General features: G+C 40.3%; 1 protein-coding gene across 30 annotated transcripts in view; it reads right to left on the reverse strand.

Annotated features, from left to right (window-relative positions):
• LOC124157624 (CUGBP Elav-like family member 2) overlaps positions 1-24,309 on the reverse strand; it is a 1,414,326-nt gene that overhangs the window by 240,292 nt on the left and 1,149,725 nt on the right. For all 30 annotated transcript variants that reach the window (XM_046532526.1, XM_046532525.1, XM_046532505.1 and 27 more), the window contains one exon: positions 8,401-8,449. In XM_046532526.1, the coding sequence (XP_046388482.1) occupies positions 8,401-8,449 (49 nt within the window). The remainder of the gene's footprint in view (positions 1-8,400; positions 8,450-24,309) is intronic.

Here is a 24,309-nt window from a genome sequence, read left to right on the forward strand (position 1 = left end):
AAAGCGCGTGGGCCTGTGTTCCTTAAATCCAAATTAATAGCGTAATCACTTCCTTTCCTGCTCTATAAATACCCTGCGGACGGCAGAATTATTTTCCTACCTCACTTAAACATCTTTACCTCTTTGCTTTCGTCCATCTCGTATTTCTCAACGTTGTTTTCTCATAACTTGCCACTATTTCTATTCCACGGCAAATTACCCTTTATTTGTTGATTTTATCAGCAATAGACGTCAAAATACAATCATTTTCATCGTTATTCGTAATTGCTAATACTTTCTGATTGCGCTTTAACGCAGATAATTGACGGAGGGTTGGACAGCAGGAGAGAAATGGCACAAAATCTGGTGATTGAATAAATAAAATTTCATTAAATTTATCACGGAAAGGTTTTAAAATTAAAAAAATTCAACTTAAAAAATTAAATTTATAACTAACTTTGTATACAATGCGTTTTTGTGATGGCTTCATTTTTCTCATGATCCCATTTTGTCATTGAAAAAAAATCCATATATTTCCATTGAACTTTCACCTACTCCCGTTTGCATAGGCCCAGGAAATATGGCCATCGCGTGGGTCGATAGTTGGCATCGAGCGATATAAAATACCACGGAGTTTCACAAGACGAAGAAGATTCGGTACCACTTTCTGCTTTTGTTTGACACCATCCTCCTTAGGCCCAAAAAGCACTTGTGTTTCCACGAATCTCCCTTGTATTAGACAAACCTCCGTCCGTTCCGCCCCAATTCCGAAAATCCAAACCCGTCCTTCCAAAACCCTGGCTCTCCAATGCAACGACAACCCTCCTTCCGTACTTCTACCCATTCATTTACTTCTAAACTTTCCTTCACTTTCCGGAAGATTCGGAAAATCTTTCCCACTATATTTACGCCTAGCGATTTTATTCAAAAATTTGGATAGGCGAAAAATAATCCTACTCTTAAATTTCCATATAGCGTAAATACCAAGCACAGCCGTGCATTGGGAACACAGAAGCGCTCCGAATGTAAAGCAGACGTTTAAAAATATTAATTCCACCTCATCTAATTAATAATGACACCCTGCAAATATTCTTTAAGTGATTGTTTGATATCATGATAAATGTATGAAATTCTTCCGAAATCTTATAACAGAGTGGAATCCAATTTTCTTAAGTACAATGACAAATATTACTTACAGACAATGGTATTGTTTTGGTGATCATCTATACGTAGATGAGTTATTTTTCCAAACGGAGGTAAGCCACTGATCGGGCCATTTTTTACTATACATATTATACATTCAGTTCGATTGTTTACGTAGAGTAGAAAACAATTCACGAAAAGCAATACATAGTATATATAACATAATAATGCTGGTCCCATAGCAAAAACGTGTGACAGGAACATATAACGATCTGTATTAATAAAAAAATCAAATGCCAAAGAACTGTAATTATAGCATTAATTCAAGTTAAAAATTACTTTAAATATTCCATTCAGCCAATAAATGAATTTGATACTCCATGGGTACCGAAGACATGCATTAATCAATCAAAATCCGGTAGATGAAATTAAAAGTGCAGTTGCACTTTTTTACTCGTTTCGAAAAATGCATTTATCTGACAACTAATATTTGAACGTTGATTAATTAATATTTTCCAAAAATGTCTGTCAACACGCCTTCGATATGTCATGTCCAACTTGGCATTCATCGGTGGAGTAAGGGAACGACTGCGTCACCATTTATCCTCTCTTCACTGATGGTATCGCACGGCCAGGTTTACGGTCCCCAATCCAATGGGCAGTGCAGTATCCTTAAATGGCTCATATGGAGCCCAAGTTGGGACCACAAAGCCGCTGAATAGTATACGACTGGGATGCGGGATGAAAAAAATCACCTGCGACTGGCGTACCGTACCCTCACAAAACACGCTGCCAAAAGCGGCATTTATGAGAGAAAATAGGCAGAGTCACGCATAGACAAAACAGGTCACGTTTTAAATTTTCACCGAGGCCTACCATCATAAACACGGACTAAATTCCATGACATTATGATTTAAATTTATGCTACATACTATACTATATAATAGAATTATTTTATAATATATCGTAATATGAGTTTTGGTTATTTTTATCTCATTTGGAGCAATAACATAAATTCAATCCTCGTATTCAATTACAAGAATAAACATTTTCTTAGATTCATTCGTTTACTTTAAGCATTACCCTCGTTCCTAAGAAATTGTGCCCTAAAAAATAACAAGAATTTTATGAAGGTAACAATACTTTGGATTCGGACAAGGATCACTACATGTGATCACTACATAAATCAAATGTATGTCCTTAGTGCTATGGGCATGCCTCCCAGCATTCAACCAATGGGTAAGGCTTATATTAAAACGTTAATCTCCATCCTCTAACAAATACTAATACTTAAATCAAGGATAGTTCTGATATCTACCAATCTTTATAACAAGAACTAAAAGAGAAAAGGAAACAGATACGCTGGAAATGTCATCCTTCTTTCCAATGACTAAAAACTAACGCAAATTAAAAAGCCAAATGATGAAAGGCCCAGTACTCGTGCACTTTGAAATGTCTTTCATTTTTTGCCAGCCGCTAGCGATTTCCTTCCACAATTCCTATTATTTTCCTCCTCACGTCTATTTCCTGCAAACAAAGTTGGATGCAAATTCTATCCTTTCACCAAGACAACACATTTATATTTGTTTCCTGCTTAACTGACATTGTTTCTTCAAACAGAGAAGTGGCGTATGCACTCCCATTTAGAACCTTCTTGGTGTATACTAAATCTATCTTAGATCCATCTCCTAAATATTCTTGGTTTTGAAATAGATACTAAAATATACTTCACTTCGACCTCTTAACCATTAACATCAGCTATCTCTAAATATCCATTCAAAATAAGCACTTAAAACATCATTAATGTGGATTAAATAAGTAATAATATTTCATTCTCTTGATTCACCTTCTGTGCCGATAAGTACTGAGAAAAATTTTATAATTTTAAGGTACAAAGTGGAGTCATTTTTATTTTATTGCCGACGTACAATTTTACTAACACAAAACAAGGAATAGATATAATTCTTTAGATAAAAAATTCTTTGGCGAATTTAGAATCATCACATTTTTTTCATAAAACTTGCTATCAATTCATCAACAGCATAATTTGACATGAAAAACCACTTGGTGAGTGAATAAGTCATATGACCATTATGACTCAGCTATGTGCCCTGTTCTATTAAATCCATAGTAATAAAATTTACCAATAAGCATAACAATTTGCGCGTTTCAAAGAGCCTAAGTGTTGACGGTCGAAAGTCGTCGTCATAATATCATCCTGTCCCTAAGGTTTCGACTCTTCACCTTCCCCTGCGCTCAGCATAAACCTCCCCACCAACCTTTCGCTTAGTAAGCAATTTATTACTTCCCCCAAGCAACCATGTCCCTCGGCGTCTCCACTCCAACATCAGCATATGCAGCAGGATGCTAAGAACCTTGTCCCTCCCTCGCCCCAGCTTTCGCGGCTTGCTTCGCCGGTTTGAATCACATTAGCATCGCATCTGATTGATCATTTTAGGCGTGCGAGGAGGAATGGGCCGGGATTCGCCCAAAGTTGATTTCGACTGTAATGAACAATCGCGAGCACCGCGAGACGGGGAAGGAACATCGAGTTCCTGAACAGAGAAAATCCTGAGATCCTAATTGATGATAAGATTGAATTCCTCTACTTGGAATGCATACGCTGGTATTAAGAGTCAAAAGCCTATTTAAGCCATTAGCCGGAAAAGGTTATTTGGTAACGGAGTTGATTAGTTTTTTTGTGGAGGGGAGTATCAGCAGGGTTCATTACCACCATTACGGACGGTTGGGTAGGTACGGTAATTAAGCAAATGACTTGTTGACGAAATACAGGAGAGTGAGAAATAAATGTCATTGGCGTTAACTTTCAATCTCAGAATAGAGCAATGAGGGGACAAAGCTTAACATCCCAACCCACAGGAGGAGTAAAAAATTGAGTATTCTTATCGTGGGAGGGAAACAAAAGGAGGTTCTGTCGACGCGGGCTCCACGCTCATGGATTAGTTGGTAATTTGCTTAGGAGGATACACAAGCCAAGACATGAGGCCGCTGTCGCCATGACGGTTAGGTACGCAGATGGAGAGAAACCTGACGTTGACACAACCATTCGTACACTCGCTAGGTTTCTCAGGGACACTCACTGTCACTGATTATTAAGATGAAATTAAAAAGTAATCGCATTACTGACAATGAGTTTAAAAAATGCAAATTACTAGACATTTCCACAAAAATCCCTGAATTTTTATTTAATTTATCCACATTGAAGAACTTTCACCGACTATTTAATTTTTTATAGGTCCACGGACACCCACATAATATACGTAAGGACATTCAGCTTACAATTAGACATAACCATCTCGCTCTCTTTCTCTCGTTCTCATACGAAAATACTCCCAAAAGTCTGCGATCTCCACGTATACTTTCTCCCCTGAACATGAAGACCTCTTCCGACAGCGCCGCCATCCATTCAATTTTCTTCCGCAGGGTGCTCGTTGCTTGGAGAGGGGTGGAGGAGGTGGTCCCAAAGGGGATAGAGGGGCGGAGGGGAGAGGCGCCGTCCATCACGTGACCGCGGACCAGTAATCTCGGTAATGGGAGTGTGACTGAGAAGAACCGGTAATTAAAGTGCAACTGTGACACGTCAACGAGGGTGGGACGCAAAGAGGAGGAGGACGGTAAGGAGAATGGGTAAGAGGGGTGGAGGAGAGCAAAAAGGGTAAAGGGACAGATGGGTGCGTGCAGCGGGGGGAAGTAATGCGGGCAGGGTATGGCTGGGGGGGGGGGGGGGGGGGTGAAAAACGTGCCCTTCCGTCACTCGTCGGGCCGCACCTAGAATGCGCGGCAAAAAATATCTAAAAGTTACCAAATTGGAAGAATAAATATTTAAAATAAAGAAATGAAAATATCGAATATATGCATTAAGTTAATATTTTTTCAAAAGCTTCTTCATCGTCTTATCACTTTAATAATTTTAGATTACCTCTTCGCAAAAATATCTCATTGCACTGAAAACGGAAACATATGCATAAATTTTTAATGCCTATCACTAACTTGTTGGTTGGGGTGAGTTTTACTCGGTACAGCTATTTGAAAACGCGCTCGGTCATTGACTTAAGGCACAGCAGTGAAATTCGTCAAAAACTGCCACAGAAGGGCAGAGAGCTTTACCTTTACTTTTACAAGAGTTAGAATGCTCCAACAAGTTACCACAAGATAGGCTTAGATTTCTCGAGAAATTACGAACTTTCAGGTGAAACGGAGAAAAACATCTGCGTACCTCACTATAATTTAAGGCCCGACAGAAACGGTGGAAAGGATAAATTGCCGAATGGGTCAGTATAGGAATTCGTTTTTCCTCCCAACATTAGATTAATCACTCTCACTTACAGATTAAATCTGAGGATTTCTTAGGATAGGTGAACATTGAGCTCACCCTTGACTAAAGTTAGCCTCAGGTGTGTAAAGTTCATATATTCTTGGTAAGGGGGACAATTCTTTTCCCTGGCCCACCTTACAATACGAGGATTTTATTTTGGGGTCCGAGGCTTCATCCGGGATTTGAACATGAGAATCTTCGATCAACAGCTTATCACTCAACCCACTAGGTGAACACATTCCCTTTGTAAAAGAATATACAGGGTGTTTAAGGAGGAATCTGCAGTACTTCAGGAGGTGATAGCGGGCTTTTTTGTCCATAAACATTGGGTCGCAACTTCTTAATTACTGAGCTATGGTAATGCAAACATTTTTTGAATTCATTTTACAATTACAATAAAAACGGTTTTTTAAAGGGCATTGCCAGTTTCAGCTTTTTGGACATTATATTTTATACTCTGAATTTTTAAGGACATTGAATGAATGAGGTAGGACGAAAATGTGCGATTATAATAGTCTGAAAGAATTACTATCAAAATGGGTGAAATTGCGCTATCGTATTGTTAATACTCGCTCAAGGTTCTAGTTTAATTAAGCCCAAAAGTTTCGTAATTTATTTTTTTTTGGCATTTTACCACAGGTTATCCGCTGATGACCAAACACTTCCCGCCACACACCCATAGAGGCAGCCTTCAGGGTAGTAGGCGGATGTGGATGATTTTCAGGGGGATCGGTAATGATTTTGCGACCGAAGGCCCGCGAGCTCTCTCGTGAAATGGTGGCGAAATTATGTCCGGGATGAGACTTTGCAGCCAGTGTTTGCACGGGGCGGCGTGGAAAGAGAGATCCCCGGTCTCCGTCGTTCCTGTTTGGCTACCGTCTGCGTTCCCCCGCTTCGGGTTAAAAATCGCGCGCTAATGGCTTCGAGAAAAGCACACCGGGCAATGGAGAGTGAGCGCCTAATGCTTGAACATGCATTAAAACGTGCTTTTCGAATCGTGGATCCTCTTCTTCAATTTAGCTTCCTTGAAATAATTGATCGAAACTCGAAAATAAAACTCGTGAAAGTTCCGCACCAAACACGGTTATTTAACGTTAAAAAACAATAATGAAAAACAAAGCGTGATGGACGCGTGCCAACAGCAAAAGTTTGCTGCATTAATTTACAAATCCATTGTGCATGCATAACATCATGAGGTGAATCCTGATGATGCAAAAAATTACGAGTAAACGTTGAAACTCCTTTGATTTCGGAAAGAATTCTGTGTTATATTACCATTGGGACTCTTTTAATTTGTAAATATGGATTTATTTAACTATAAAAATGCTAATACTCAGCCAGTTGAGTAAAAATATTTTTGACAAGCAACGGGGGGAAAATTCAACGAGGAAGAATCCAAATTGAAACCACAACTATCATTTGGCTTGCGGCTTCCGTTTAGACGCTCGGACCGAGAGCACTGTGGTAATGTTGCAAGTGAGAAAAAAACTGACGGGATTAATTGAAATAAAAAACTGGAAACTTCGTTTGGGGGAAGGCATATTTAACAAGCGAGATGAAAACGGAGGCAGTGCTTGAAAGCTGGAAAGTGTTTTGAATGGGGTGGATGAAAGATGCAACGCTCCTCCAAATTGCTTTTTAATTCGAGCGAGAAAGAAACTTGTGCTAGGGGCGGCGCGAGAGTGCGCGGATGAGATCAAAGGGGTCGGGTAGGAAATAAAATTGCGCACCGTGGATCTTAATTGGCAGAAGTCACGTGGATAATGCAAAAGAGGGAAGGAATAATGAGAGCGAGCGCTGGCATTTAGGGATGCACGCCACTAATTAATTTTGTTTCGTTCCGTCGGTGTTTAGCGCGCTGCAGTTTTGGGGAATCAATTGGATGGCCGATTTTCTCTATTTTTTCCGTCCGCCTTGACGTAGACAATTCTGTGCGTGTCAGGTTGGAACAGGTTGGGAAATGCTATCAGAGTGTGAGAAAAGTTTAGAATTTGAGGACGAGATGAAGAAGACGAGAGATGAAGAAGAACGACGAAGTGCTGGACATGGTGGGCGAGGATAGAATACTTCTAGATTAGATGCGGAGGAAGCGAAAAGTTCGGATGGAGCGAATAATGAGCGGGAAGTGGATGCTAAAATAAGTTCAACGCTTTTCTTTGTCTTCCATAGTTTTTTCGCCCTCTTTCACCCAAAATGATTGGTAATATCCAAATTATGATACAAAATTCAACGAAGGAAAAATAATTCCAATTATTTCTATGTTTAAAACAAGTACCAACTGAAATACTTAGACCCGACGAGGTATCTCACTTTTTCAACATAGTCTCCAAGAAAAATAAAATTCTTTTGTCAGTGTTTGGTTTTATTAAAGAATTTAATACGTTGAGGAAGGGAAATAATTCTATTTCGGCTATAATATTTTTTTCACGATGCATTTCTTCACCTTCTTTTCGGAAAGGAGATGACTTCAGCACGCGAAAACAATGATGATAGCTTAACTGCATTTTGATCTAGACGTGCGAACCATTGAAGGATAACGAGCGAAAATGTACACCGTGATTGCACAATTACTCGATGGCTTAAATAAATCAGATATGGACGGTATAAAACTTAATGAGTAACACGCTAAAATATTTTCTCTTTCCACCATAAAACCTGATTCAAACCTGTTCCAGCTCTATCATTACGAATTTTAAGAAGGCTTTACGGTCTTTTGCATAAGAAAAAAAAAATGAAATCCGAATTGATATCCAATCCGGATGTCCATGATATCCAATGATATCCAATGTAGTGGATGGAACAAAGGAAATGGATGACATGGTGGGAGACTCGCTATTGGAAAAAACAGAGTCGTGGAGAAGGGAAAATATGCGGCGAAAAAAATTGACAGGATCAACGGAGAAACGGGCCTTGCTTAGTAAATAAGAAGAAATTTTACTCACCATTCCTGTTTTCGCTGTCCGCAGGTTTCATTTGTATTGGATGGTGCATCTGAAATGAAAGATATACCACATTAAAAATATTGAAATTAAATTAAATACCAAATTATTCTCATTAAATATAGGTAATAGTACCTAAAAGAGATAAAATAGAAAGTAAAACTGCGCTTAAATAGCACAATCAGCCAAATAGAACACGTCGATTTATATGGTTATTTTAGTATAAATTGTTTTCCCCGAAATTGGCTCATGATTTCTTTCTCAGAAGCCCGAAAATTATATTTGACTCCCACATAAGGAAATTTTGAAAAATTTTCCGCTAAAATGAAGAGGCACATCAATTAGGAGTACTCCATTTCTCCTCATATTAAATATTTTCATCTTAAAATACCAGCGAAGATGATAAGGCGCGATAACAAAAACATTTCTGGTTTAAAAAGAGCACATTAGCGTAAATGACTAAATTTTTGCTAAATATTTTGAAAAGGGATAGTATTAGTAGGATATTTAGGGTGACTGATGGTTGAAAAACTTAACGGACGATTCTCCTCCTCAAGGAAGATAGCCTATAATTTCAATGATATAATGGAAGTTTCAATTCTTTCACCATTTGCAGGAGATAAAATACCTTCCGCGACTACAAACCAGTTTTCCATAGGAGACATGGTTGATACTGCGGAACACCAGGTGAGGAAGAAGTTGAATACATAGAAATGAATAAACTCTAGGATATAAACTCATTTTTTTTACAGGTTTAAAAGCAATGTGACTTTATTTGAGGTGATATGTACCTGATATTATCACAGTGAAACTTCTCAATGCCTACACCAATTTCAATGGACAGATGGAGGGTTTATCCCAAAATAGCCTTGTTTATGATACCACAATCACTTAAATGCATACAGTTTCACACTGGCGAGGCGTGCTGAACCAGCTTTTGTGTTCATTTTTTTCTCCTTGTGTTTGAATAGGGGAATGAACTACCTTCTTTTGCAAGCTTAAAATATTGATTGCCTTGAAGACGCTAATTTCAGTAAATCGCTGTCTTGAGAACGGCAATTGGCTGAAACCTAGATAAGCACAACTAAACTGTGGCGGAAAACAACTACGTTACTTCAGCGAGATGCCTCAATGTATTTTAATGTTAATATTCACTACCCAAGGAATATCAAAGGGCACCTTTCGCTAGTTAAACATAAATTGAAACAGTTACGATGCACACTTATCGCGAGAGATCCGAGGTAAAGTGAAGCTCGAAGAAGAGAGGCCCCCTTCGAGGAAGAAGTTCCCCGGAGCTTCCTCGTGGCACTTCCGGGAGGCATTAATATGCAGGGCCGGGGAAGCGGGATGGGTCAGTTGGCGCGAACGAGTTGGCGAGGCGAGTGAGAGAAGCGAAGGTATGCAAGGAAACGAAAGCACGGACGTCCTGGGGGTGTGCATTGGGCAACTCGACGAGTTCACAGAAAGCTCGCGAGACGACAGGCAGTGTGAAAAGTCACCGTGAAATACATTCCCTCCGCGAAGGAGACCCCAAGGCAAGCCTCCCGGAATATTATTGTTACATGTATCTTGAGTTCCACTGCATCCAGATACGGTCTGATTGCCCATGCATTTTAAACATTAAGGTTGAATTAACTGCATTATAGACTAAGCTTATTGTAGGATTGTTTACTACTTTATAAACACAGTTTATTTATGCAATTCATAGTGATATGATGTAGCAACATTTTCCGAAAGGAATATACTTCGGCCGGATATAATCTGGCAAAAATCAACTGAAAAGCTTGCCATTTTCTTTATCCCAATTTTTGTCATTTTCCTAATAAAAATGCAGGGTGAATTTAAATTAGGGAAGCCAATCAACTAACGGCGACGGAATTCGTGTAATTATGTAAATCTTAGTGATCAACACATGAAGAAGATCCCGCTTTTTAAATTTATTCATGAAACAACGACGATGAGTGAGTCTACATAGTGCTCGCAGTCTGACATATAGTGTGAAAAGTCACCGTGAAATGTATTACCTCTGCGAAGGTGATCCCAAGGAGAGTATCGTGAAATCTCAATTATGCGCTCAATTATCTCGCGTCCATCTCCACCCAGATTCAATATTTCTGGGCATTTATGTTCTAGGAAATAAATTTAAGGTGAAATTATCTACATTAAGAGGACGCATCGCTCCCTCTCATATTGTATTCGCCACAAAGTACTTTATCAAAACTCAAGTTATCACCCTGAAATGTTTAGGATAAATATGGTAGAACTTTATCCTTCTCTACATAAAAAATGGATCTGAGAAAACATCGAGTATTTTTCAAATTGGAGATGATGGCTAAAGTCGAGAAGGTTCTAATTTGTAGATCACGAAATGTCAAGATGATTACATAAGTTATACATCGCGAACAAGTGCTCTTAGGGGTGTATATGTGCGATGCGTCCAATAATCGACGACGCTTCTTTCACGATGGATAAACACTCAAAACCATAAGGCGCGAATGGCATATACAATTTAATTAATAAGGTATTAAAAAACTGATAGAACTATAGGTGTGACGGAAAAAACCCGTGGAATGCAATTAATACCTTAGCAATATCTTTGTAATTTTTGGTAAATTTCGAGCACAAAAAGTCACGGTCAAATTGAAATTAAGAAAAAAGTGGTTTAACAGCTATTTAATTCTTTTATTTCAGCATAAGCTCGAGAGCAAGTAACGCAACACCTCTCAATTTTTCTACCACTGATTGAATCAATGACGATAAGTTATTAGAATATTTGAGCCCTCGATAATGAGAGTCTTATAGGAACATCGAAGTAAAATACACACCAAAATCTTTTACAAATATTAATAATTGCGGTTGGACTAAAAAAGTGGGAATGGGTAGGAAAGGGCCTGCTTCCCTCCATAACTGACAGTTTATGCTCCAGAGGAATTGGCGGGTATTAAACTTTAAAATCAGAACCACAGGCTCCACAGCCCACCTATTGCGCTAAGGTGGAAAAGACTACAGGTAAGACTACAAGAGGGAGTGAAGTGGCTTTGAAGATGAAGTGGATAAAAGAGAAAGGTAGGAGGCTGAAGTACGAGAGTCATAAAGAAGCTATTGGTAACGCAGAGGAATTGAGTGGAAGTAGAAGGGTAAGTGCCTTATTAATTTCTCCGAAAGTTAGGGCGCAGATTGAGACCCAACTTCGAATCCTAGAAAAACAGCATCAATTATTCTCGGGAAAATTCATTTTGCCGCGAAGGAACTGTGGATAAAGAATAGCGGGACCCATGGTCAATCTTAAAGAAATTCAATTTTGAAAAGAATGGGGGAGATGTTATTTGGTAAATGAGAGTAGAGGACAGCACGTTAGGGAAAACGTTCCGTAATCACGCTTCGCGAAGCATAAATTTACCGGTGCTTTTATTTTTCCTTTTTAATACCTCCTTTAAGTGTGTTGAGTATTAAGTTGTCGATTTTGGCATTAATTACAGCAAAATAATGGCTAATCTCATAATAATGAGTATAAACTCGTAAAACGTTCTCGAATTACTTAATTGTTTTTGAAAAAGTTAAATAAAGAAAAAAAGAAAGAGAAATTACATTTCCGGCTCATTATTACCAATATCAAGCCTAAATTTCGATTGAAAGACGGAGGGTCAGGCCGTAATTTCAATGCTTGATAAAAAATTCTTTTTTCATCATAATCAAATTCACTGCTTTAATAGGCGACCTAAATGTTTGACAATATGCCACTCATTTTTCTCCACAATTTCGGCATTGACTATGAAACTAATCATTCCCCGATCACTATCCACAACAACTGGCTATTGAGTAAGCAAGGCGACGCAGCAGTCGCGCTGCCTCTGATGGGTGCACTTTGGCAGGGGCTGCAATTAACGAAAGAATGACTCGCGGCCCGAGAGAACGACGCGGAAGGTTTTTACTGTTTTAACTCCCCATCCAAAATGCATCATAAAAGTGGAGCGTCCGTCACCATTTATTATCATCAATCTCCCTAAAGGATCGGGAAGGCAAAGAGGTCACCCGAGCCAGCGAACGCGTCGCCGCAGTCCTTTCTTTCTCTCTCCACCCAGCAGTTTGCTCGCCATTCCCAAAGAGGTTACACTTTCAGGGCGGGTCGTATATGGCCAATGCTATAAACAGTCCCGCTTCCACATCCAGTGCGACTCCTCCCGCACACGGACTAACCAGGTTACGACGGTGAAAGACCGAACGGAACGCGGCGGCTGCATATCGTTTGCCGCCATTTCGCCACCCATTTGACATCGTTTCCCTCAGGAGGGCACTCGCGTATATCCTCCAGATGGAAGGCCGACCCGATAGGCAGCGCGCGAGTCTTGTCGGCTCGAACGCACCGAGCGCAGCGCCGCAAAAGGGAAAGGCTCCGTCCGAATGGAAGTAGGCTCGCCTTCGATGGAGACACACGCATGAGACGTAAATGTTGTTGAGTCTCTTGCGACGCCGAGGTGGGACTAGCAGCGAACATGGCGAAAGACTAGAAAGGCAAAAAGGGAGAGGGAGGCGGGCAAGGTGTTCTCCAAGTGATGTATGCCCTCAATTCATTGTACTGCTGATATCTAGAATGTTATTTTCAACTAAATCGTACGCCACTTGTCTTCTCTTACCAGCAGGTTCAGAGAACGAAGGAATCATGGTTAAGATACATCAGAGTTGTTTTTAAACCCACTCATTACTTCAAGCATTCATTACTTACGCCTGGAAGGTAATAGTGCCTTATATTGGAACTGATATTTTAGAGAATCTCATTCAAAAATAGGAGAAAGGTATGCGCGAAACATTATTTTCACGTGTTCTCCGTATAAGGCATATTTACAGATTAAATCATGTGCATTAGGGAGGTAAAAGTAGGATTATTTCAGAAAAAATACGTTCTTATTAACATTTATGATTTTTCCAGATTGAAACTTTAACATGGTGTTGTTCACACTAAGAAATGATCTATGTACAAGCGATCTTGGTTACCATGTATAATGCTTTGATTTCAATCAAGATTAATCTGACACCCTACACTCAGCAAGTGAATAGGCAAACTTAGTGATTAAACATGTAAAAATAAAAAAAAACATCACTTTTATTTTACATCTGAACGTGAAAAATTTCAATGGCAAGTTCCTTCGGGCCCTTTTCCTTGTCTCATCCGGTTGCCCGAGGAGATAACAAAAATTTTCCAAGAGATAAAGTCGTATTCGCAAACTATTGGGATATGAAAAAGGAAAAGAGTCTGGCCTGTGACGGAAGAGGGCACCAGGGTTCTCGCAAATAAAACATGGCGCTCTCACGGAGGAAATGAAAGACCGTGATTCGCCGTCGCTTCCCAACAAGCGGAGCGGAATAAAATAAAATTTGATGCTTCAAACAATCGACGCTCTCCACGTGATCCAAACAAAATAACGATAAAAAAACAAGTAACGCCTCGAGAGTGCATTTCCGAGCGACGCCAAATGAAAATACGTACACATATTTGGGAGGCGCACGACACAGAGGTAGGTAGCGAGTTTTTTTTTTAATATTATTCTCCCGCCGGCGGGATTCCGAATCTACTGCACTTTGAAGCGGAGCGGGGCGGGCGCCCGAGAGGGTGGAGGAAGTATATTCGTGCATCGGGACAAGCACTCGCGTCCTCCATCCTTCTTGCTCGATATCCCAGAGTTCAAAAGATGAAAGCTTTGAGCACGCACCCTCGCGGGGTCGCTCTCGGGAGCAAAATGCACTCGACCGAAGACCTTTTGTTCCGGCCGAAGAACACGCCATTTGTCACAAATATTCTTATCATTTCAAAATAAACGTTCGGCAAAGGCACGGATCGCTCGAATTGGCTTTCTCATATTGTCCACAGAGTCTACATTATTGAATTCCGTCGTAAACAGATTGTATTCCACTCGGCAATGATTGGGACTGATTCAACGCTCCACTCGAGAAGTTACCGATTTTCCTCTCCAGACTTTTATTCTTCGATTCGGAATCAAAACAATTTATTCCAACTATATGCATCCCATTTTTTCAAATCAATTTTACTCATGCGGTAATTCAGATTTTCTGGAGTGCAATATTGAAGGCAGATCTATCTTTGAGAAAAAACTGGGTCTTACTCCCCTCCAAATATAAGGCTATCTCGGAATAAATTCAATATAAAATCAATTCGAAAACGAGTTTATAGACCTGAAAGAGTAGGCGAGATGAGACCAAAAATGAGGAAGATATTTGTAGGGTTTAGGATCAGCATTCTAATTTAATCTAGCATTCTCCCCTCCGAAAAAGATAAAGGGAAAACAAATTTGGATATAAGGTATGAATAGTCCAGCAGTGCATGGGATATCAATGAATTTTGGATACGATAGGAACGAATATAGTAATGTATTTCAAATGATTGCTTCATTAAGTTATGTTCAATAATGGCCCCAAAGATTAAACACTTAAAAATATATAATGAACGCAATATTTTATCGACTGACACTAACGATATGAGAAATATCAATTTCTAAGCTTCATGGCTCATTCTATTTAAGGAGAGTTTAAATACTTACCAAGGAAACGTTCTGAGGATACGATAATCTCCATATTTGCTAAAGGGATAGCCGTGTGACCAGTGAAATAAAAAATAACACAAAATATTAATTCTTAAGTTGTAAAGAATTTGGTTTAAATTAGGAAAATTAAATTGTACTCGTGAGTGGTGAAAAATATGCCGATGGGAAGCCGACATAACATTAATAGTGAGGAAGGAGACGTAGTGTATGTGTCCAAATCTCCGACAATATACGGTTAGATTAGATTATATTATCATGGAAACTACTAAATTAAAATCAATGAGTCCAAATAGCAATACAGTCGATTTTAACGCACTATGAGAATTAGTATTGGTGTTACCTATCACTCGAGGGTTCAAAACAATATTGGGGCAATAAAAAATTGGATATCCAGTAACTGGCACTAGAGGTGAGATGCCGTCAAACATATCTTAAAGCCTTATAAAATGTTTAAAAGCATATGGGCAACTGAAACCTTCAAGGGTCATGAATTATTTGGCGGCTTCTCTCACTTACGACCAGGCACCTTTCATAAAAAAATACTCGCCCAGAGTGGCAACCTCCACCTCATCCCCGAATGGCTGCACCCTTATCTCCAGTGACGGCACCCACGTTTTTAATTTCCGCTTCGTCGAGGGTACGAGGATGTGAAGGGAGGTCAAACTTACGCGACATCTCCAAATAGGACCATTGCCCTCACGAGGGGGCTGACCAACCTCGTCCAAAATTTTTTCTCAGAAATTGCTTCATGTTGTACCCGATAGTCGGTGAATAATTTTAATTGGTTGAGGAAGCGACTTTCTATAATTTAAAGGATTTAAAATGAATGGCTTATATGCTTCAAATATTTAATATGGCAATATAGGTTTCAATCATTACTAGGATACAACACAAGTATTGTCGGATAGAGTGCAGAAAACACATGCTTACTCTTCTGCGAAGGAAGGATAAAACGAGTGGTGAGGGATAGCAACGAACATGGTCGGAGGAGAATTGGCTGCAGTCTACCATAGGAAGAGCTGGACATCTTAACACGTAACTCAGCGCCTATTTACAGGTAAGGTTAAGCTTTATCATCATAGAAGCACAACGAAAAACCGCGATGGTCGGTTTTATGACTTCGTGCATTTTTTGCGTGGAAAAATGGCTGTGCAAGTGACATTTTACAATTTATTACAGTTGCATATGGAATTCATCAATATACCTTTATATTCAAATAATTCGCAACTTTCTCGTCGAATGGTTAAATTTCTATCAATTAAGATAAAATGAAAAGGACTATAATTAAGAATAAGGAATTAAAATGGTTTTATAGTCCATGCGACAGGTATCGGGTGGCTCTCTAATTACTAATATTTCTCTCGTAATGTACTCTGGAAGGGATTGAATTGTTTTGCTGAAAAATTGACCTCCATAGAACTTAAAAAAGACTTTTTTTTCAAAATTACTTTTTTCAACTTTGTTTGAAGAAAACATTCATTTTTCATTACATTCCCGAATAAAAATCTGCCAAAACTATCGACGCTCCCAGTTGGCACAGCTTGCAATCATCGCGCAGGTCACAATGCGGTTTAATGATGAAAGGGTATAATCAGTGATTAAACTCATACGTTGGTTTGCATAGGTGAGGGAAGAGCTCGTCACCGGTGTTAGCCAAATAACAATTAACTTATTCAGGGTATGGATTTTATTTTCTTTCCCGAGGCCACCAGCCTTCAGGAGGATATAAAAGAGGGGCTTGTGAAGGTTTCGCCAAGGATTTAAACCTGTGACCTTCGGTATACAGTTAACTGCTAGATTACCTCGCATCTCGGGATTTATATTGTGAATTACGTTAATCTCATCGTACAAATCATAGTTATGCAGCTATACGTGAATCATCATCATCATCGACTGGTTGTCTGCCCAATGGCAATTCCCAAAGATCTCCGACTACTCTTATTTCTAATCTCCTCCTTTGTTTCTCCGTAACTTATATTTATCCTTACAGAGTCATTTTAGCATTCTTCTTCCTCTCCCCTTTTATCCTTTCACAGTTATCTCGACTCCTGTATGTAAAATACCCTTCCCTCTAAAGTATGTCCGATCCAATTTTCCTATCTCTTATCTATGGTTTTCAATAATGATCATTCCTCACTAGCTCTATGAAGAATATCCTCACTTCTCACCGTATGAGCTCATATTTGAAGTGCAGGAGCGCAGGAGGCGAGGGAGAGGTACATGAAACAAGGGTATCAAACCGATTTAATTCCCAAAAAAACTATTACCACTCCATCTAGCAACATCTAACTTATTACAGTGTACACCCATTTTTGAGACGTTGGTGAAGAGGAGGTAGGTAGTGAGAAGTATAAAGGCTATTCCCGAGTGATGTGCACAACATTACTGGTACCACGAAAGGAGCAAAGACCTATCCATTCCATTCCTTACACTCTTAGGACGCACAATAATAAGAAAGGGGGGGAAGTGCCGTCGATGGATATCATGGGGTGGGAGGGTCGCGTCGTAGCGCGCACACAAAGGCCGCGACATAAGACACAGGCGCCGAAGGAAGACGCGGGAGGAGGAGGTGGCAAAGGTGGGGGTGGTGGAGGTGGGGGAAGGGATGGACTCCTATAAGGGAGGAAGGGAGGAGAGGGGCATACTCACCGGAAAAACCCCGATGAAAAATAAAGAGGTGGGCGGCGTTCGGGGGTATGAAGGCTGAATAAAATATCCGAACGGCTGCATGCGAGAAAAGGGCTTGGAACAACGGAGAGCCAACTTCCAAGCGGGAAGAAAGGAAACAAGAGGTTAGGGCGGAATTTTATATGATAGAGTTAGAGCTAAATGTTATGTTACAGAATCGTTTAATACTTCCCTGTAATAAATAAAAAAATCACAAAATATAATCTTGGGATAATTAATTCTGGGGGGCTTTAAGCGGCTTAAATCTACACCCTTTGATGCAGCCTTCAAGGTATTGCATAGCCATACATTGGAATAGAAATGAGGATAACAGGACTTGATTAAAAAGTTCATAAAGTTAAATTGCTAATACGTTATAATTAGCCAAGTTGGGTGGAAAGAATAAAGAAAAGCAAATGCTTCCATAGAATTACATGATAAAAACCTCAATAAGGCTTTCTAAATAGTATAGGTGCTCTCTTAATTGGCAATACTTCAGTTTTATTGGCACAAAAAATGATTCACCCCTAAATTTTAGATATTTAAGTTCTAGTGGCAGAGCCACGGGGGGTTTTCCGGGTTACAACCCCCCTTGAGCATTTAAGATCACTGCCCTTTATTTCAATAAATACTCGTACAATATTACTATTTTTGAGTCATAAAAATCACGTTGTCAACGTCAAAATTTCAAAAATTTTTTCCCGGATCCCTCCTTACTTTGGAGTGTTTTCCATGCACCCCAGGAGGGACTCGCAATCTCCATTTTAAAATCCTGGCCATGCCACTGTTCAGTTCTATAGTTCTTTAGTAAAAAAAACTTAAGTGACTTTACAAATGTTCTCACTCATATAATATTGAGTTTTTATGAGGAATTGACCAGCTTTTTATCCACCGATATCCCCTGAAAAAGACATCATTCGAAGAAGAAACTTCCCATGGGTAAACCAGCAGAACCAACAATGACGACGTGGGAGAACGCAAATTGCTATGCATACAGAAATACGTATCAAACGGAAACCAAATTCGATTTTAAAAGCGACGGCAATAATTCGGAAGGAGATAGGAAGAGGGTGTGGGAAGAGGAAGGAGGGGTTAGACCGAGACCTTCCCGGAAACAAAGGGACCGAGGGAAAAGGAAATAGAAATCTGATGAGGAAAGGCCCGATATATCCGGGTCAAAATGCGATATGGCGGAGAGTGAAGGGGGAAGGCTTTTATCTGCCGAGAGGGGGGAAGCGTAGTGGAGGGGAACACGGACGTGAGCGGAATTGCGGCGTTAGGAGATATATAAGAGAGGGGTGGCGCCCGCGCGATGGAATATGGTATTGGCATTAAAGAGTAAAAGGTAAGACTCTCGCCTTGTGGAAAGGCACTCGACTACCCCGCAGCACCCCTTCAAATTCTCCGTCCCTTTTGTTTCCACTCCACTTCCAGAAGACATAGCCTTTCTCTCCCCTTCTCTCTCTTTCTCTCCACGGCCACCATCCACTTCGTATCCTTTTTTGCAGTACCTCCGATCCCCGGTTTTACGGCGGGCCCTCGACTTCCCTTGCGAGCGCACGGAGACAGTTTAACGCCCTCTTCCTCGGTGCGAGGGGAGGAAAAAAAAAGGGCAGCGAAAAGCAGCCCGCGCTTCCTCGGCGACGCGACGGTGGCGCCCGGACACGCCAAATGTCCTTCGAGGAGACAGTCGTCCGGGGAACGCCCGTTCGGGAAAACCCTGACTGATCCGACGTCTTCTTCGAGTACCACAGTGCACATAGTGGTAACATTCGTCCGTTCGTTAACCTTTCTGGAGGCTGTTTTGCGGAAAACGCTGATAAAAAGCCCGATCGACGACTGAAGCTGCATCTAATGGAGGTGGCAACCTGGGGCATCCTAGATATTACAATAGAGAAATATCTAACCAACCTCCAAATGTGTTTTATAACACCACCCATTTAAACAGTTAAAAAAATCGCCACTACCTGCTATTAGTTGTGACACATTTGAAGTATCAGGTTTACTTATCCTCACTTGTAAAATTCCCATTGGGAAATTGTGACGTTCCTTGCTGAGTTCTTTTTTTCTTTAGGCCCGTTGGCGGTGGAGCGATTAGAATTTCACGCGGAAATAATCAACTGAAATTTATATGAAAGGTACATATATCAAATGCTCTATTACAAGCGCAGGGAATGATACAAGCTCCTACGGCACGAACTATATAATCCTATATGCAGTACCCTAAAATCGTAGGGAAGTATATTAGAATCAATAAGGATTGACTTATTATTCCTCTATGCTTGATCTTACTGCCACGGAACGCGCCTATACTCACTAGAAGGAGAGATAATAATATTTGGACTGGAAGTACTGGAGGAAAAAAATATTGTTTTAAAAATTGAATTCATGAACCACACCTTAAAATATCAACGAGAGAGGCTCGGAATGGATCAATACAATTCATCAGAACTGTATGCCAAAAAATAACTAGTATTCAATAATAGTAAATCACGGCGAATAACGCTGGAAATCCTTGATTGGAAACCCAGGAAAAGAACACACCAAGGAGTCTGCGATGGGCGAGTCGCATCTCCTGGCTTTCACAATCAAAGACTACGGAGTGCACTCTACCTAAAATTCGCTCCGATTCCTTATCCATGGGTTCTAATCGGAGCACTCCTCTTCCGCATTTCCCGTATCTCTAAGAAGTGGTCACGCGGGGCCTGCAACACTTTGTGCCTCCTCCCGACCCCATCGCAGTCTTTCGCGCACTCCAAGAGTGACTCAGCGAACGGGGCTTACTCTTCCTTCGGAAGCTAAAAGGCAAGACGTGCTCGCGTCAAAGCGGATTAGGGGGATGGAAGCGCGAGGAGGCGATAGGGGCGGGCACTCTATGCCTTTTGACGGGGCGGACGCATTTAATAAGCCTAGGCCTAGGCGCAGGAATGCTCGAGTGTCTTTGCGACTCATCTCCGAGAAATCAAAAGAGGCCAATATACACTGAATGTCTCTCTCCAGGAAAGAATATTATTTATGGGTGTATTATTTATAGAAGTGGGATTCCACCCTCATACTCCAGGGATGCATCAATCAATGAGGAAACGCCCCAGAGACAGGTTTTAAATATGGCGGTATTTTATCATTGGTTGAGTCGGAGGGGTTTTAAAAATTTTAATCCCACTCCACGAACAATGATACGTTTACATCGATGAATTTATTTTATGACGAAGGTTTTTGGACCGGTTAACTTCATTCATAAGGTTGTTTCAGACATTTAATGCGCGGTTTCATCTTGAAGGTGACTTCTTATAAGTCTCCGACTAAGTATTTATCTCATCATGTCTTCAGCCTGTTCTGAAGACATCTACTTCATACAGGAGGCAACTTTGACATCCACCTGATAAAACTGCTGAGGAAATCTTAAAAAACAGATATGATTTTTGATTGAGGTCTAATTAAATAGAATATCGACGAGAAAATCATCCCGGTTCGAATGAAAAATCGCTGTTACTGCCATTCAAGAGAAATATTTAATACTAAATATTAATTTATCTGCCATATTTTTTCAGTAATTTTACCGGCATAAATTTCCATAGGAGTGCAACGCTTTTGATAAAAGAGATCCATCGACTTCTTCCCTCCTTACGACGTTATACAGCTACCCCATAGGTGATTTAATACGAGCTAATTATGGGAAATACAATCCGTGACATCTTGGAATTCCGATAAAGAAAACCGCTTAATTATTCTGCACTAGCAAATTCAAGAATTCGATTAAAATGTGTAAATTCACCGAATTTCCTTACAATCTAGGCTTTGATTCACTTCAAATGAGGGATTTTTAAAAAAAGGTGAGGCATGTCGAAACATAGCTCGAAATTCGAGCATTATTTATTAAATATTGCTTACGCCCCTTCAAACAGGGCACACGTTCTGCAAACTCTAATAAAAACAACATTTAAATAACATAAAAATAACATTTAGTGGGTACTAAATCAAGTAATTGTAGAAATACCAAAATGACAACAAATGCTTCTGAACGGATCTATCGAACTTCCGAGATCTCCGAACAAAGTAAAATCTGTAAAGAGAGAAAAAAAAACAAATCGCCGAAAAGCATGGAGATGCTTATCAAGTACATCTACATCTATATAATACCCCGCGAGCCGCCTAAAAGGCGTGTGGCAGGGGGTGTTAGGTCACCAGCCGTTTACAACTGAAAAAATGAAGTGCTCTAACGAGGTTGGGACTAGCGTTTATTTAAGTCCTTTATGGTTCGGGGGAAAAACGAATTCCCACATCTATCCGTTCGGCAAAACCTCTCTCGTAATTTATAGCTTCTATCGGACCTGGAAATATAGTGTGGCTCTAATATTATGTTCACTGTGTTGCTCTTAAAGATATCCATTCTCAATTGTTCAAGCATTCTAAGCCTAGCGCGCAGCCTCCGAGTCTCCAACGGCTCCCAACCTAATTCGCTTAACATCTGGGTACACTGTCTGTACGTCCGTAGCAGTTTTTGACGAAACGCGCAACTTTCCTTTGTATTTTATTCAGTTCGCGAATTAAGTCTTTCTGCACCGGATCCCATACGCTCGCTGCATATTCAAGGTGCGGTCGGACGAGAGCAAAATAGCACCTTTCTTTTACTTTCTCATCCGAAAATCTTCCCACAATACGCTTGATGAATCCCAATTTCTTCAGGGCTATGCCGCAAATATTCTTTATATGTGTTCCCCACGTGAGATTCGAGGTTATCGTAACTCCCAGGTACTTCACTTCGTCTGTCTCCTTTATGTTAATACCATCCACTGCATAAACATGGTTAGAGTTGGACGAATTCCTTATTATAAGTGACTACTCGGGTTTCTTCTTGGACAGACCTTGAACAGGTTTCTCAGATCAATATTATCGATATTTCCATGGATACGGTCTTCAAAAAACAAATTCGCAGACATATCTTACTGGTGCTTGTTTTTTTTCAAACACAATGGATATCGATGCAATACAGTTTAATGCCAAAGGCAAATACTTTTATACCTTTTGTAGTGCGACACTCAAAAAGACCGTCGTAGATAGGCTCATTGGTGACATAAAGAGTGGACTTACTGCAGCACGTACCGTACGTCGATTGAGCGTTTTACGCACGTTAATTTCTTTTTTTTATAGACGAATGATGTTTCACAATGGGGAGGAAGAAAGAAGAGGGGGTTTTAAAAGGAAAAATGGCAAAATTTCGCAATCGGGATGAAGTGCCTGCGCAGCTAAGACCTTATACCAGGAAAGAGATCAAGTGTGCGGACGGGCCGAGTAAACTTTGCTGCAAGACTGCCCACTCGGACGGGGAAAAGCATTAGCAAGATTAACATGCGAGGTAGGGAAAGTGAGGGAGAGGAGTCGTGGGTCCTCCCGATTAAAGCAATCCCGGAAACCAGACGTGGACCACTGCGTGCGGACAAAAAGCAGTGCAAGAGTGCAAAAAGCAGTCCAAGTCTGAGAGAATGGATGGATCATGTCCTAATGAGATTTTTATTCGCCATTTCAGGAAATTCATGGAGGGCTTTCATCTTCGTTCATCCACGTAAGCCACCTCAATAAGCGCGTGACTGAGGGTGCAAAAGCACCAACGGTGAATATAAAAAATGGAATGCTAGGGAGAAAATGCTGCAAGAATTTTTGGGGGTTTTTCATTGACTCATTATCTTTAATGTTATCTTCTTTCTCGGGAAAAATTAAAATATTCCTATCCATTCCATAATGAATCCTACAAATTAATTACATGGTTTGTGCAAGACCAGGAAATATAGCGCGGTTCTGAGTATAGAAGAAAAGCTTCCACTATGGTGCACCTTACAACGACATTTTAACTGAAGTAAAAAACAGAGCGGTAGAGTAAAATCAGAAGGTCATATTTTTAAATTTGCCCGATATTACATGATAATTAACTCTGTTTCTCGGTGGAGTCTCTTTAAAAAGTAATACTTTTTCCAGCGATATAAGCCGAGGTTAGAGCATCTTTTATTCAAATAACACATTACGACCAATAAAAACTATTATTTGCTAATAACCGAGGCAGCAATAGATGACCTGCATGTAGTTAATTTTTATCTTGAGCCTACGCCGCAGTTTAAATTAGTTTTTTCATGAAAGCAACAGGTAGTATAATTAAAGTGATATATCCATTATTCTACAACAGGAGAAGCTTAAGAGCTCATATTTGCTTATTTTCAAACGTGATTTTAAAATGTATAGCACGGTAAACCCATGTATTTTTGGCCAACAGTTAATTAAAAGAGCATCATATTGTACTTAGAAATTTCTAAGAAAATGAATTTTTCTCCTATCCTCTAAAGTGGACACATATGATGTGTACGACAGGCTGTTTGCCAAATCGCGAGGGAATTTCGACAGGGCGGGAGGGAACCAGGGGGTGGGGGAAGAAGGAGAATAGAGAGGAGGGAAGGGGGCGGTTGAGAGGGATGAGTAGGTACTCAACAGGAGGCGGGACAGATTGCGGAGGCAGCGCGGGATCCGAGAGACAAATGTCACCAGAGATTAGGAGCTAAAAGAAGTCACGAAAGAGGAGGGCAGAAGAGGAATGGGACAGTGGATCTTGCGACTGATAGATATACGTCCCGCATCCTTTTCACTGCACCTGGACCGCACCGCAGAGCAATCTGAATGGGCCTCTGCTGATTGTGAGAAG

This window comes from Ischnura elegans, chromosome 4, assembly GCF_921293095.1.
Source record: "Ischnura elegans chromosome 4, ioIscEleg1.1, whole genome shotgun sequence".
In the NCBI taxonomy this organism is placed as follows: Eukaryota; Metazoa; Arthropoda; class Insecta; order Odonata; family Coenagrionidae; genus Ischnura; species Ischnura elegans.